A 17100-nucleotide genomic window follows, 5' to 3' on the forward strand; every position below is an offset into this window, starting at 1 on the left:
AGACAGTGCGAAAAAAAATCACCAAAATACCCATAACTTTTGTAGTTGGAGCCATGCTAATCATTCAATCTAGATAAAAATTGTAGGAAAATTTATTAATTGTACACCAATACTATCCAACATAACATAGTTTTGTTCGTTTTGTAAAGAGAATTGTATTAAGTTTGTAATAAATTAAAAATGCTTCTAATTCCGAATTAAAACTATGGCGATCGTGTTTAAGAGAGGTAACCAAGCTCCGATCGATTCCGCAAGGCCGTTGGCTCGGTCCCCAGCCTTAATTAACCCCGCAGAAGCTAGTTTTAATAAAAAAATATAACAAAGTACCTACCTTGCAAGGAATCGCTTGTCTTTTTAACCTTTGACGAGATTGATTACTAGTAAAATACAAGTCTTTGGCTCTAAAGTGATCTGAGCATATCAATGAATATCTCGCTGGATTCCAGTGATCCTCTCCACGACTTTGTCTTATTATATCTACCCACCGTTCTCTTAAGGATGGTTTATTAGGTAATCTGTAAAACCAGTGCAAAATATGAATATGTTTTCAATTATTATTATTTACCCCGTTAATTAAACCTTCCTAGATGGTAAATTAGGCTTCCCTTTCCAGACTGCTTGGTAAGATTATATGTCTGCATGTAGCATTTTTCTATAACATAAAAATCTTTTATGCAACGTACTTGAAATAAAAATATCTGATTATATTGTCATCATTTGTTCGAACGTATAAAGAGTGTTAGACATAGCATTTGCAGTCTGAAAGTGGAACGGCAAAGGTGTGCTTAACACGTTCGTTGCATTACGAGATCTCTCAGATCTCTTGCAGGACTTTTGTATTGTGCGTTGAATATAATAGTGTTGTTTCACTCCTTGCGGGAGGATCTAACGTGTAAAGTTCTTTAGATATGAGTAGGATAAATATACATATTTGCTTCCTACTTAAAGATGAATTCAAGGACATTAAAAAAGAAATTAGAAATGGATTAGGTCCCTAACGCACAGTACTGTAATTATTTTCATTCCTTGCGTTAGAAGATATGTCGGTACTCGTGGAATCGTACGCCTCGTAGACGCAAGAGAGGGAAGGTGGGCGGCGCTGGCGCTGCGTGACTCGTTTTAGTGTTGTCCTAGCATCGACGTGGGAGGTCGAGCGCACGTTTGCGAAATAACACTCGCGTATATACCTACGTATTGATTATCATTTTTGTTATACAATGAGTGCTTTTAAAAGAAAAAAGTGTAAAAAATCTATTTATTTTGGTGAGATTTCCAACAAAAAATCAACGCCGGATTATACTGCCGCATCGTCCAGTAAAATAAAAATTTTGGAAAATGTTCAAATTTGCCCTCCATTGGCTAATAATGACAGTGATTCTGATTATGAAATATTTGACGCACCTAAAAAGAAAATGGTGAACCTTTCTACGTTGGAGCACACGCAGCTAAGTCATGAAAATAATATATATATCAGCCCATATACTGGGAAACGATTTAGTGTTAGTGCAAGCAATCAATGTGCTTACCATGTTCTAATGAAAAACACTTTGCATAATTAATAAAACTTTTTCAATCGACAACTGAGATATTATTTTATTCCCATCACTACTTACTACACATATTGAACTATCTTCCGTTGCGGTACGAGATACAATCGATATATTTTTTTTTTTTTTGGTATTTGTAGTTTATTCAAATGTCATAACTGCGTGCGAACTTAGCAAAATATAAAGCAATAGGCTATCTTTGACCCACTAAAACTTCAAAATATATTTGATTGTTTTTTTGGAAGATATAAACTATTTTGAAAACTGTATCTTTAGGAGACCGATTAGGTCTCAAACGCACCAAATGGTAGGTTAGTTTGGAGATCTTTTAGGTCTCCAAAGCACCAGCTGAAAGTTTTTTGAAAGTGATGGCGCAGGGAACGTGTTAAAGACAATATAAGCTCTCTTTTCTCCTTAGACGTATGTCAACTGTGTACCATCACCAAGCCTAAGTGTGCTATCAAAAAGTGCTCAAATAAAACGTTAACGACGCAAAAAAGGTGGGGTGAATTTTCACAGGTAAGTTTATTTTATTTATACTATATTGGTTTAGAAAAAGCTCAAATAATTTAGTAAAACGAATTTTTCTTTACTAAATATGGTATAATTATTGACTATATTCACATCCCTTTCTCTCCCGCTTGTCAGAAAGAGACAGATGAGAGGACGCGACCAGCACAAAGTCAGAAATAAAAACTATAGAGTCGCTCTTTTTTTTAAAGACCCAGTGAACAATGATTAGCAATATTATATTTTGTGTACAGAAAGTCATTGACGATGAATGTGAACGGCTTATAAGGACGTGAACTACAAACTAGTGATATTTACAAGGTATCACAGACGTTACCTAGTGATAATATTGATGCTTGTTTTACCGCAAATCTGTAAAACATAATTTTTTTCAGCTTTCACATATACGAGATAATTCAAAAATTCAAAAAATTCAAAATTCAAAATTTCTTTATTTGTACACAGTCATTTACAATCACATATGAAACTCTCCTGGTAGATTTAGATAATCTGTGTTAGGAGAGAATCGCTCATTGCAAGTTATACAAAACAATATTAAAAACTAAAAGTAAGGAAGTTGTTGACTCAAGTGAATTGGATTTTAAACAAACAAAACCAGTTATCTAGTCGGCCCGGCGGCCCGGGCGATCGCACGCGAAATAAGTCATTAATTTCAATGTGGATCAGGTTATATTAGCATCATGCTAGCCGCAGGTACGCAGCCGGACGACTACATAAACATGGGAGTTAGGATCATGTACAAACATTTTTTTTTGATATAAATAAAGATTATAGTAAAAATGTACAATATATCAAACATTGTAGTTACTTATTATTACTGATTTTGAAACATATGCACGTAAACATAGGAACTTACATAAATATAACATCTTAACAATATATATATATATATATATTAAACCTATATAAAAATATATATACGGTACTTTAAGTAGATAAATAAATTCATACATAGGAGCAAATTTTGTGAACGGGCTGTAAATCTTTTAATTTTTATGTTTTATAATAATACATTTTTTTTTAAATAATATCTTATAGTTAGAAACCGTTTACAAATTTTTAATCTAATTAATTTTTAAGTATTTTTTCCGTATCTTCATAGTTGAGTGTTTTTAGCCATTTAATAACATTAATTTTACATTCCCTAAATGTAAGTGAATAAATATTAAGAGATCTGTTAATTTTATTATACATATTGGTGGATTGTGCGACAAATTGTTTTGAGGCAAATTCTGTTCTTACGATTTTGTGTTTTAGGACAGTATAGGGGTCTCTTTTCAAAGTAACGGAAGAGTCAATGATTCTATGTTTCTGAATTTTTAATATACATTGCAGAATATATAACTGGCGGACTGTAAGTAGTGATGTTTCATGGTAAAGTTTGCTAGTATTATAGAATTTACTTTTGGAATATATGATTTTTATTATTATTCGTTGTGCACGTTCAATATGTAGAAATTTTGTTTTAAAGGTACCAACCCATACACTTATACAGTATAGGAGAACGGATTCCACTAGAGTTTTATAAATATAAGTTAGCAGCGCTCTATTACATACATTTCGCAGGCGTTTAAATATCCATATCATTTTCCGAGCTCTGTTAGCAACAAGTTCTAACTGGGGATACCATGACAAATTTTGATCAATAATCACACCCAAGTACTTTGTGGTATTTACTCTTTCTATTTGAGAACATTTACAATTAATAGGACTTATTAAGTTGCAACAGTGAGCAGTTAATCTCATGCTCTTATTAGGCTGTGTAGAATTACGAATGGCAAAAGTAATATAATTTGTTTTAGTTAAATTAAGAGATAAGAGATTTAATTGTAACCATTTAAGCACTGAGTTTAATCCCAACTCGGCTGTGGAAAATACTTCTGCCCAACTGCTTCCATGAAAGAGTAACGCGGTGTCGTCAGCGTAGGAAAATACCCTTCCATTTTTTAATTTAAAGTTAGATAAATCCTTTATGTATATTAAAAATAAAGTTGGCCCTAATACACTTCCCTGCGGTATTCCGAATTGTAGTATAGGTGCATCAGAGCTAATTATATCATCACTAATTATCGTTCTTTGTGTGCGATTTTGTAGATAATCCGTTATTAAACTTAAAAAAGTTCCCCTTAATAATAAAATATAGGTAATATTATCAAGTTTTTTCAAGAGGATGGGGACAGAGATGGTGTCAAATGCCTTTTTTAAATCGAGGAAAATACAAAGAGCTTTGTTTCTATTATCAAGTTGATTTGTAATATTCTGAGTTAAGTCTTGTATAGCGTCTTCAGTGCTTACACCTTTACGGAAGCCATACTGAGATGGTGAGAGTATGTTATACGTCTCTAAATATTTTAGTAAACGTTTGTTAATAATTTTCTCTAGTATTTTAGATATAGTTGAAAGAACAGAAATTGGGCGGTAATTGTTTACTTTGTCTTTAGGCCCACTTTTGTGCACTGGATGTATTATTGATTTTTTCAATTCATATGGAAATACTCCTTGTTGTAAAGAGATCTTGCTTAGGTGTGTAATAATTGGGATCAAAACGGTTTTAGCTGATTTCAAAAATTTTGTAGGGATATTGTCGTATCCAGTGGCTGATTCAGATTTAAGGTTATCAATAATACTTTCTATCTCAAGTGGATCAGGTTCTATTATGCCAATGCTATTAATCTGTGATGGAAGTTGTTTAAAATATGCGGAAGTTGAATGATTATTACTTACAGGTATATCTTCAGCAAGTAATTTACCCACAGTTCTGAAGTGGTTATTCACGTAATTTGCTGATTCGATGGCTGTCGGTTTTATATTAATAAGTTCTATATTCTTACTTTTTGTATTATTTAAATTTGTAATACTTTTTAAACATTTCCATAATGATTTGTTATTTGTCTTTGATTTTTCAAGTAGTTGTCTTTCATGAGTATTTTTCAATTTTTTAATTAAGTTATTACAATAATTTCGGTACCTCTTATATGTTATTCTTAATATTGCATTAGTGTCATCATTTTTAAGTTTGTATTGCAGAAGATTTCTATTTTTTATACATTTAAGAAGACCAGGAGTTAGCCAAGGTTTAATTATTATTTTATTGGAGGGTATTTTTACAGTTTTAGTATTTATATTAAGTGAATCTACTATTAAGGTTATTATTTTCTTGGTAAGTGTTTTGGGATCTTCTTCCTTTAATAAGTTAGGATCATAATTGGCTTGTAATGTATCTAATGCACCCTTGTAATTTGTAACCTCTTTTGTTTTTGGAGGTTGACTGGATATAGTTGTGTGGTACAAATATATTGCCGTCATTTTGTGGTCGGTTACAGTAGTATCTAATACCCCAAGATAAGTTGTGAATTTGGTATTATCTATGTTTGTAATTACATGATCTATACAACTATTTATACGTGTGTCAAATTTATGACCTGGTAGTAAGTTATGTGCAGCTAGCATTTCAAGATAAGAGTCCGAGTGTTTATCATTATTTCCATCTATTATGTTTATATTAATATCTCCGGTTATTAATGTGTTATTATTAAGATAAGGTTGGTCTAAATATTTTTCAAGGGAGTTCACAAACATTTCTGCATTTCCCGAAGGAGGACGATATATACATATTAGCTTAAGCCGAGTAAAACCATCTGTAAAACCTACTTCAAGACATGAAGCACCTTCTATATTTATTTCTTTGACTGTGTGTTTTAAATTTTCATTTATAAATACGACAACTCCATCATTTTGATTAATTTTATTTGTGGTACTGTAAGTCACATAATTACTTTTTTGAGGGAGGGGTTTATCAAGGTTTATTCGGCATTCAGTTAGAATGATCACATCAATGTTTATGTTTAGCAAACTAATATTAATGTCTAAGTCATCTAAGTTAGAGTTTTTATGTATACTGCGAATATTTTGATTAACTAATGTAAATGCAGGGACTTTTTTTAAAGCGTTTTTATGAAATGTATCAATTGAACCTTGATGTGTAATTATATTAGTGAGATTGTCTAATTCATGCAAAACGGTGTTTGTATTATCCATTACAATATATTTTATAAATCGCTAAAATTCTATTTTCATGTTTTAAGTAATGACCCGTTATGTTATGTGTTTGGTAGATAATTAATATTATAATTATTGATATAAATGATGTGTTGGCCTTGTACAATATGTTGATATAATAATTGCAAAAATATAATAAAAATAAAATATATAAATAAATTATTTTAGTTAAAATAAAAATATTTTTACCTAAGTTTAGTCATTGGTTTCTTAGTTTAATAATTTGGTCTTCACCCGTCACCATAATAATAGGTGAACTGTCTTCTCTCCGCAAATATGCTCGGCCGAATGAAGTCCAGCAGTATTTGTAATTCTTCAATCGTTTCAGATCTCTAGCTAAATAAAATAGTCTCGATGCATTTTGGGTCAAATGCTCATCAGAGTCTCTTTGTATCAACAAAGATAGGTATATCTGTATTAGTTGTAATTCCAAGATTTTTGGCACATAGCTTATTTTTGTTCTTTTTATTGTAGGTTTTCACCGATCTTAATATGTTTTCTTTCGCTAATACTGTTGTAAACTCTACAACAATAGATTTTTTTCATTATTTGACTTAATCTTAAAAATGTCCACTATGTCTAACCTTTTAGTTTCAAGTTTCATTTCTTGAGTCAGATTTTCGACTATTTTGATAAGTCCTTCTTTGGTTTCACTGGCATTCAATGGAACATTTTTTATTTCTAGACTCTTATTACGATTCATTCGCATCATATCTTCTATTTTATTTTCAAGCATAATAATTTGTTGATCTTTAATTTTTAGTTTTTGCTCCAAGTTCTCAATCGTCTTTATTAAGTCATCATTCTGCTTTGCAAGAAAAGCAACTGATGACTCAATATTTGTGTTACTAGTTTTTATACCATCTAAAATAGGATAAAGCTTTGTCATTTGTTCATTATTATTTTTTGGCCATATATCAAATAATTCTAATACTTCTTCTTTAAATTCTGCAAGATCTTCGCTATTTGTTTTTTCTATTCTCTTCCTTTTACATATTATGGATGGCTCAGGTGCAGACAAATCTTCAGACAAAACTGGTGTTACCAAGTTAGTTTTATTTGATGCAGACGCTGACTCCATATTGTATTTGTGTAGGTATAGAAAATTGATGTAGTCCAAAGTTTATGTGGTCGCTACCGGTAGTTACCAGTATCCGTAAGAATTATTTTATATTATTAAAACTCCAACAAATAACACGTCTCGACACTGTGAGCGATCCAAGGCAAGCATAATGAAAGAGAATTGGCGCCAGTTGGTAGACCGAAAGAGATGTGAAGAATTTTACGAACCAAATAAGTCGAATGTCATTTGCTCGAAGCTGATTTACATTTCACCACTAACAATTTAAGCGTTAAAAAATTCATGCTCAAAAAGTATGATAAAACTTTTTTAATATTAAAAGTATTGTAATCTCTTTAGAATGTCAATATTCACATTTAGACAAATTGACGCACCCATAAAAGTCCAAATTAGTCACATTTATAATGTGACAAAAGCTATCATACAAAGATATGTTGTTGTCCGCGTACACTACATAGACCAAAAAGATACCCTGGAAAAGATGTCTAAAGACGACAAGTTTTAAACAAATAAAATTTATGTCAGGGAACTTTAAAATAAATTTAATATAAACCAGTTTACCGGATTATTTAATGTAAATAAAAATATTATATTTAAGCGTTTCTTTTTATCATCAAAGGTTAACTTAACTTATTAGATCCAAATCCATTTAGAGCGTAAGTAACAAATATACACATAAACCAATAAATATATATAAAAACGCCTTTATAAATGAGTGTGATTTTTATTGAAAACGTAAAAAACCTCCTAATGAACAGATCTAGATCAGAAAATAGGGACAGACTGATAAAACTTATAACAACCCTGTTTTTGGTCAGCGTTTAAAAAAATACCTAACTGCTACTCCACTGTTGTCACTATCCAAATCAGGGTTCTAAATTCAACATACCGGACGGTAATAATAATAATTTTGTGCGATCGACAATGCGACATACAATCGAATATGGTCGAACCCGAAGCCCGTGAACGCTAGAGTGCCCCAAGGCTATTTGCTATCTCCCACGCTGTTTCTACTGCATATCAATGATATGTTGGACATCTCCAACATACATTGCTATACAGACGACAGCACTGATGATGCAGGTCTCTCTGGAAATCGACGATCAGTCCTGGAAGAAACTTGTGTCTTCTATCGAGTCCTCTCTTGAAAAGGTCATGGAATGTGGTAAATTGAACCTTGTCTAATTTAATCCCCACAAGTCTCAAGTTTGCGCATTTACCACAAAAAAAACCCCATTTGTCGTATCACCGCTCTTCGACAACACTTCCGTTAAAGCCTCGTCTAGTATCGGAGTACTGGGTATCGAAATCTCGAGCGATTGCCAGAACAGTGGCCACCTGGAGGGCAAAGCCAAATTGGCGTCGAAGAAGCTCTGCGTCATTAATAGAACAAGGCAATGCTTCAAGCCGGCCCTCATTCTAGCGCTCTACAAAGCGCAGTTCCGGCCATCAAGTATTGCTGTCATCTCAGATCTGGCGTACCCCAGTATCAGCTCGATCCATTTGACCGCGTGCAACGCAGAGAAGCTCGAATTGTCGGGGACCCAGTGCTCTGTGAACGGCTGGATCACTTGGCGTTGCGTAGAGACGTCGCTTCATTGTGTGTCTTCTACCGCATTTATCACGGGGAGTGTTCCGAAGAGCTGTTTAACCTGATTCCTGCCGCCGAATTCCACCTTCGCCCGACACGCCACAAGTTAGGATATCATCCCCACCATCTGGATGTGTGGCGGTCCTGGTGTGGGCTTTTTTCCACGTACTACAAAGTTGTGGAATGAACTTCCTTGTGCGGTGTTTCCGGGACGATACGACATGGGTACCTTCAAAAAAAGCGCCTACACCCTCCTTTAAGGCCGGCAACGCTCCTGTGATTCCAGTGGTGTTGCAAGAGAATGTGGGTGGCGGTTATCAATTAACACCAGGTGACCCGTACGCTCGTTTGTCCTCCTTTTCCATAAATAAAAAAAAAATGGTCAGGTACCAGACCGCGATGGTTCAGCCGGGCCAAATCCGATCATGTGTTTAGGCTATAAAATACACGTGCCGGCGATATCTCTTTGACGGCCACGGGCGGCGCAATTCAAAGGCAGCTTTTCTAGCGCTGTTATTCAACTTTTGCTCGGCAAAGCGGCAACGCTGCCTTGTGATATTGAAATATTCAAGTTCATTGAATCATTGACCCAGTTACCCAAATCTTACAAGACGAAGTTTGCTCAAAATGAAAAGCCTACTTTTTAACAAAACTAATGCACGGATTTCGTTAATAAAAAAAAGTGTTTATAGTTATATTTTAAGTACCACAAGAAATTATTTTGATTGTTGTTAAAGCTGGTATAACAGTGTTATCAAAGTTAGTGTTTACCTATTTTCAATAAGGAAACGGAAAAATATTTCTGTATTTTATTAAAAATAAAACGTGTAAAATGTATGCATATTTCTGAAAACCATAACCATAAACTAAATATTTCACTTACTACAACAATAATTTTAATTTAAATCTGCAATATTTATAATTATTCCGTGTTCATGAATCTTACTTGATCACATATTTTAGCATAAAGTGATATAAGTAGGAACTTCTTTTTAAAAATATTTTTTTTGGTGTATTTTTCATCAAAATTTAGTAATTTTCTACCTTATTCTAATACTTAAATAATTAAGCTACACACATCTATTTTTGTATGTGACCGAAATAATCTATTTATTTTTTTATGATTTTTCGAAGTCATCAATTTAAACATGTCAAACTTTGAATGCGATTTCCCACAAAATTGTAATTTTGAGATATTTCAGTTTATGATTAAAGGTGCAATGTGACGTCGTACATCCTCCAATCAATATCTACCAATAAACACAAAAAGCTATCTCAGCGGAGGAACTCGGGGTAAGTATATAGTACTTTCATACCTGGCAGCATAATTTTTAAATGGCGTCTGTTTACAACATATTTTTCTGTTTTGACGAACGAATTAGCTTAAATTAAAAGTTGTGAAATTTGTGACACCCTTTCACTGCACAGTAAGTAATTTTTCAATTTTTCACTGATTGCGCACTGATTGTCCTGGAAGTTGACAGAATGACACTGACGCGGCGGGAAACCTATGTGGTTGAAACTGCTTCATTTCGCTTGGGCCTACACACGTTCTAAGCGTTATTATTCTATGCTAACAAGTATGTACATTTATTTCATATAAGCTAGTTCCATACTGTATAAATTACAACTACTTTAATTACTGTATGCAATAAATAGCCCCATTTTCGAAATGTTATTTATCGGGAATATGGATTAAAAAGTAAAAATAAAACAACACTTATGAATTATAACTATATACAATTGCAGTTATTTATTAGAACGAAAAAACGTTATGCATAAAATTTTACAAAATAAATCAACTTTTTCAAAATCAACTAAAACAGATTTTTTAAATCTTTTTTGACGTTTATTAGTTATTCGACAAACATTATAAGTTATAACTCGACGATTACAGCGCGCCTATTTTGCCTTGTGACCCCAGGTGTTTGGCCCGGTATGTGGCCACACTCCTACACTCTAGAATGATGTGTGCGGCTGTTTCTTCTGACTCCAAGGCTCTGCACAGAGGACTGTCGGTAACACCTATATTAAACAGATGCTTGTTAAAAGGGCTGTAGCCCGTTACTACATGAGTTATTTTACGTAACCTTGGTCGGGGAGTTTCACCAGGATGCGAGATAGCTTGGAGTCTATATGAGGTAGAGCTTCTTTTGCTTGTCTACACCCACTCAATTCCATCCAGTATTTATTATGTAGTTCCATGGTGTGTTTGCGTATGATCATTGCAGACTATCAAGAGGGGAGAGGGAAAATTGGTTCTGGTCCTATTGCTATCATAGCTGAGCCCCTCCTGGCCAATTCATCGGAGTCATTGTTACCTCGTAAGTTACTGTGACCCTTTACCCATTGAAGATATACTTGGAATGGAATAGTCTTTTACCTTTCGAGTCAAAGTAACTATTATATATTGAAAAATATATAATAGCTACTTTGAAAATATTGGGGAAATCCATGTTAAATACTGCACGCCTGGTTACTCTGGCATCCAAGAAGTGGACACTGTCCACTCCTGTATTGAACGGGTGTTAACTCCTTCAGAATATTATTCACCAGTATTGTTAGTAAGGATTCTGATAAAAGTCAACAGAACTAATCCATACAGGATTATTCAACTAATTAAAGCAGATATTAAAGATTTTGCTGCATGTTCAAAGGTTTTGGGCTATGACAGAGTACCATAGACAAAAGTGACGGCTTTGAAGTTTACACAATGTTATTTTAGTGTATATTACAAGACAAGTCATAGTGATGAAGATTAAATGCAAGTAAACATTCTTGGAGCAATTGAAAATCGAAGAATTGTCCGGTCAAATCGCCAAGTTATCCAATTTCCTAGAGACCTACCCACTCCTGTTAAAATGTGATCTGTGAAAAAATGCTCTTTTCAGGGAAGTAGTGGTTTGAAATATTTTTGTACTTAGTTAAGATTTGATTTCGAAAATTCTATAAAATATAAGTAGGTATAAAATTTGAATATAATTTTTGTTTATTTTTTTACTACATTATGACCAATTCAGAATTTGTAAAATATTTGGAATATTTTACAAATTCTGAATTATTATTTTACTAACATAACTATCTTGATTTATTGATTTACTGTAATTTCACTGTGGCAATTTGTCAGTTTGAATGTTGAAATTTGAATTTTTGAGGTATTTCTTACTCAACAAGGTTCCAACTAATTTGTAATTATGTGTAAAGTATATTATGTATAATTTTATATAACTTTTATGTTAATCATTACATGCTATTATGGTAAAATTAAAATCATAATGCAACTCATAGCATAACGCCGATATCAGCCTGTCAAAGTTTTAAATCGATCTAAGGCAAACCAGTACCTGCCCTATATAGAACCCTGTTGAACTGAGGCGACAATATATATATATGACTTGGTTATCTATTGTAGCAAGAGGTGGTGGGATATGTATCATTACTAGTATGTACCACATTCATAATTTTAACTTAGAGAATGCTCAGACGGAGATAAATATGCGGGCCCAGTTTGACATGAGGCCTGTAGCAATTGCTACTCTTGTTACTTGGATAATCCGGCACTGAATAAAGTTTATTATTTAATAGCATGAGGGTAATGATTTCCTAATCTGGAGTATCATTAAGAAAGTCATTTATGTTATAACACTCAAAGGTTAACAAATTTTGCTCAACTCAGACTGCTCTTCCTCAATCAATATATTTTTTCTTAGGTTGAAGACAAAAGGACATGCTTGTTCAATGAGACATGGAACTAGACATTATGAAGATTTCATGGTTGATATTGCCTGATCTATTTTCTTCATATTGTAATAAATACTTGGATTAATTTAATATTGTATCGGACGTTTTTAATGAAATAGGGCACTAAACAGAATTTATTACACAAGTAATTCATTTCAGAGAACACTTACAAATTATAACACTTTAATAAACTTCCACATGGAAGTCATTGTCATTCATGGCGCCGTTAACTTCTAAGCGTTTACGAGGGAAATTTAAATTACTTACTTACTTCTTAAAAATACAAAATAGGTATTGTAAATAATATTGTTTTTGCAATATAGAGTTTTTCGGATAAAACAGATATAAAGGTACATAATTAACCAAGTTTTCAAATTAAGCCAACTAGTTACTAGGCTATTATTTTTATTGCCGAATAATTAAGGTATTTCTATTAAAAAATATATATGTTCCGGATAAGTAATCACCATAAGTTAAATACTAAAACCATCTACGAAACACTCTGGATTATAGAGAATATGTATTATTACGATTCATTCAGTAGTTTTCGCAGAATAAAATCGGCACTCCATTTATTAGTTTAGGCTAAGTAAGCAACAATGTTATTATGTCGACAAATATTTTGCTTACTTTATAATAATTGTTTTGGGTTTACTTACCGATGAAAGGTTACTTTTTTCGTTGTTTTTAATCGTCTTTTATAATTTCTGCACACTTTTATACAACACGTCATTTTTTAGATGCGGATGAAAACTTTTGCGTTTGCGTTACACAGTGACAGTGGGAGATTGTCAGGGGAAGGACAGTCGCCTTAAAGTGACGTTTTCAGAAAACTGAAGTGCCATCTGTTAGTTGGCCCCAAAATTAAAGCTTTGTCAGCTGTCACTCACTTTGAAACCTGCCCACTTGTCAAAAAATGGCGGCTACTTCTAGCGTTTGCGTATGTATGTAGCTCTCGTGTTCCATTTTGCATATTTTTGGTATTGAAATCGAAGTGTAAGTGCGTCGAGTCGAGCCTTGTGTTCCTCCGCCTTGCTGTTGCAAATTCACTCCAAAAATCTCCTTATTCTTTGTGATACTGACTTTTTGTGATAGAGACACTTTTGTTTGTGGAATTTATGAACTTTGGTGTAACGCCGAGACGTTGTGCTTTCGGTTGTGCGCTCCGTGGTAAGTAAATTATTCTCTTAAATCTTAATAGTATAGTTTATTGACTAATCTTGTGATAAATAAAGTATCATATAAGGTTTGTTCTACTCTCAGTTTCTACTACCGGTCCGTAGATTGAATTTGCAATCATGGTTAAAACTATTATAAAATACCGGTTTTCTGTATCTTGCCACAAAGATTAAACTCCAATCCCTCAAATCACCTTATGTCAGACTTCAGACTCCCCCTGACTTATATGGTTTAATAATAATTGACAGCTGTGCTGGCTTCTGATACCATTTTTATCAAGAGAAAAGTCAATATATGAGTCCAAAATCTAATACTAACCCAATGGTCATAACACTAGGTTATCACAATTTGTCTGATGGCTTTAATAGTCACTCAATTTATTTAATAATGTTATTTATTATTTTCAGAGATTCTAGTGCATAGTTTCCCAGATGCTGTCAAATTCCTGAGCAGTTTAAAACTTGGGTCAGTCTTATTGGTGGAAACCCTTAAACATCTTATCTTGAATGTTATAAGAAGAAGAGAATTTGTGATATACACTTTTCTGACAGACACAGAAATCATAATCAATGGCTAAGCACATTGGCAGTTCCGATGCTTCATCTGCTTGGTAAGTCCCCTAATTTAACACATATTGAGTTAGTATTCGATTCTATTCCTTACTCTGTCAGATTTAGTCACACCACTAAGAATCTTTGTTGAGTTGATGGTTTTTTTGAAGGTATATTGTATCATTCTGGAAACACCTGATTTTCTTACACAGTTGTGATTACAAAATTTAATGGTTGCATTTCTAGCTGAAACTGGTTCAATTTCTATGATAATCATTAAATAATGAAACATAATCTTTACATATTCACATTAATTTTCAGGACAACTACAGAGTCAAGTAATCTTAGGACAAGCTTCATCCACACAACATTTACTGCCTACAATAATACAGCAAGACTGTTCGGGTAAATAATTTTTAAAACTTATTTACAATGTCATAAAGGTTACTATGACATAAGTGACATTCTTAATGATACCACAGAAATGGCATGGAGTGGCCACCCTCAGGGTATTAAATAATAAATTTTATTGTATGATTTAACATTGTCACCATATTTTTATGTAAAAAAAAGAAGCCCGCTGAGTATCTTATGCCCTTACTTCTCAGGTCTGAGGTATACTTTTTGAAATAGGTAGTATTGACTTTCTGTAAGTGATATTATATCCTATTTCAAATAAAATATTCAGAAAGAATATAAAGTCAAACTCAGTCAAAGGGCACTGAAAATTTGATTTTGTTCTGCTTTTAATCCCATGTCTTTTATGTATCTTCTTAAAATTATTGATATTTGTTTACATACACATACAAAATTTTGATGTATTTCTTGGTTGTAATTTTAAAATCTTGGGCCCATAAAATGTCATTGATTGAAAATCTCAGATTTGATCTTGATCTTTATGTCATGTTTTCATATAATATAGTCTTCATAATTTCATTTCAGTTACATAAGATTTTACAAAGCACAATAAAAGTTCTCCGGTTCTCTGTGGCATACAAATAATAAATAATCATTAATTTAATAATATATTTATTATTTACAGAGCCATATGTGAGCAACTTTATTTTAGAAAAAGCATCAACTTCAACAACATTCCAACCTGTGGCTGCAGGTAAAATTCACATATTTTTTTCAATTTGTTGGCTATTATCAAAAATAATAAATATATAAATTAATGATTATATTTTGTTTTGAACACATACCAAAATATTATATAATATAATATATTTCTATCTATTATACACAACTAAACCATAAATAAAAACAAAATTTTATAATTTTAAATTTTGTGAGTAGTGTTGCTATGTCTTTTTTTCTATAATGTTTTTATTTGACAGCTTATTTGAACTTGTGATTTAATTTGAGCTCTAGACTATTAAGAATTGCTGCCCTGGTTCTACATTTTCTGAGTGCTACTTCATTATGATTTGATTTTTGGTTTTATTTTTATTTTTCTCCATTATCGTCTGATTGAAATTGACAATTGAAATGATTTGAAAAGTATAGTTAAAATTCACTCTGACAAAGTGGGCAACAAACTACATAAGTATTATTTCCAATTTCAGATGCATCTCAAGGTGCTTGATGCTGGAACATAATTATGGTTTTATTAGCAAGCCTAAAAGAACAGCTGGAAAAGGTATTAATATTATTATACTAATATTACAAATGGGAAAGATTCTGATTTCTTTTGAAAATGTTGTTTTTATACTTTTTTATCCAAAAAGTGCTGAATAAATTTGTATGAAATTTGACATAGTTTATGATCTTTTGTCTAGGTGGCCAAAGTAGTTCCCTCATAGTCCCGGACAAAAATCAGCAAGATTCTTGTAATGGCCCATCATTTATTTTGTGGTATGTGAGTCAGCAAAGTTAGGGAGTAGCACACCTGACAATGGCGGGCTTTGATGTAATATTACAACACTCATAAGAAATTAAACATAATAAGAAATTCGAAAGGTCTTTATTTAACAAACATTAACCATAAATGTGACAGTAACTTTATAACAGCAGATTAATGCATGACATGACATAAGACTATTGAGCCAAATGTCCTGATACCTTTGGTACCTGATAGGATTGAGAACAGCTAATGTCCGTGTGGGAATGATATTTTGAATATATTTTTATTCATTACTAGCTGACCCGACAGACGTCGTGCTGTACATATTAAATTCTTCTTCTTATCAAAACCTTTACAGGACTTCCACAAAAAATTCAAGACCGAAATTAGCCAAATCGATCCAGCCATTCTCAAGTTTTAGCAAGACTAACGAACAGAAATTTTATTTCATTTTTATATATATAGACTTTAAGACTGAATCCCTTTTCATATTGTCCATTTATTTAATACCATATAATACATATATTATACTATACAATTTGTAAATTAAACATTCTTTCACAGATTTAATGACTCCACAGTGCACAAAGGTCAAGCATCTTCAAGCAGAAATATCGCGCTTGCGAAAAAAGGACAATCTTTCAAAGCAAGGTTAAAAGGTGGTGCAGATCGATCAATCGAATTTTGTCAGGAAAATTAACATATGTGGGTGAAGACGAAACAAAAACAGCTGCTCAACAATATTATGATAAACATAAACATTATAAAAATAAAAAATAATATGCAAACATTGCTTTTTATTTCTCCCACCCAATTAGTTCAATTACTAATCCTTTATGTTCTATGTTGTGGCAAAATTAAATAACTAACTCTACGCGCAATTTCAACATGGTAAAAAATTGCAATACCTATATTAAAAAGTAGAGTTAGTTATTTAATTACGTCACAACATTAAAAATGAATTTCATAATTTCGAG

At 32.6% G+C, this 17100-nt stretch overlaps 1 protein-coding gene and 1 long non-coding RNA gene across 3 annotated transcripts in view; one reads left to right on the forward strand and one right to left on the reverse strand.

Annotated features, from left to right (window-relative positions):
• LOC126967516 (THAP domain-containing protein 5-like) overlaps positions 1-13344 on the reverse strand; it is a 35072-nt gene extending 21728 nt beyond the window's left edge. The window contains exons 1-2 of one of the 2 annotated variants that reach the window (XM_050812006.1): positions 13210-13344; positions 332-515 (exon numbers count right to left, since the gene is read on the reverse strand). In XM_050812006.1, coding sequence (XP_050667963.1) covers positions 332-515; positions 13210-13283 — 258 coding nt within the window. In that variant the 5' untranslated portion in view covers positions 13284-13344. The remainder of the gene's footprint in view (positions 1-331; positions 516-13209) is intronic. The other variant, XM_050812008.1, reaches the window with a different exon arrangement.
• Positions 13345-13526: 182 nt separating this feature from the next.
• On the forward strand, positions 13527-16904 carry LOC126967517 (uncharacterized). The gene is made up of 6 exons (XR_007730014.1): positions 13527-13720; positions 14137-14339; positions 14602-14685; positions 15323-15391; positions 15846-15919; positions 16688-16904. It is a non-coding gene; the product is annotated as an uncharacterized LOC126967517 (long non-coding RNA).
• Positions 16905-17100: the final 196 nt, after the last annotated feature.

This window comes from Leptidea sinapis, chromosome 13, assembly GCF_905404315.1.
Source record: "Leptidea sinapis chromosome 13, ilLepSina1.1, whole genome shotgun sequence".
Classification (NCBI taxonomy): domain Eukaryota; kingdom Metazoa; phylum Arthropoda; class Insecta; order Lepidoptera; family Pieridae; genus Leptidea; species Leptidea sinapis.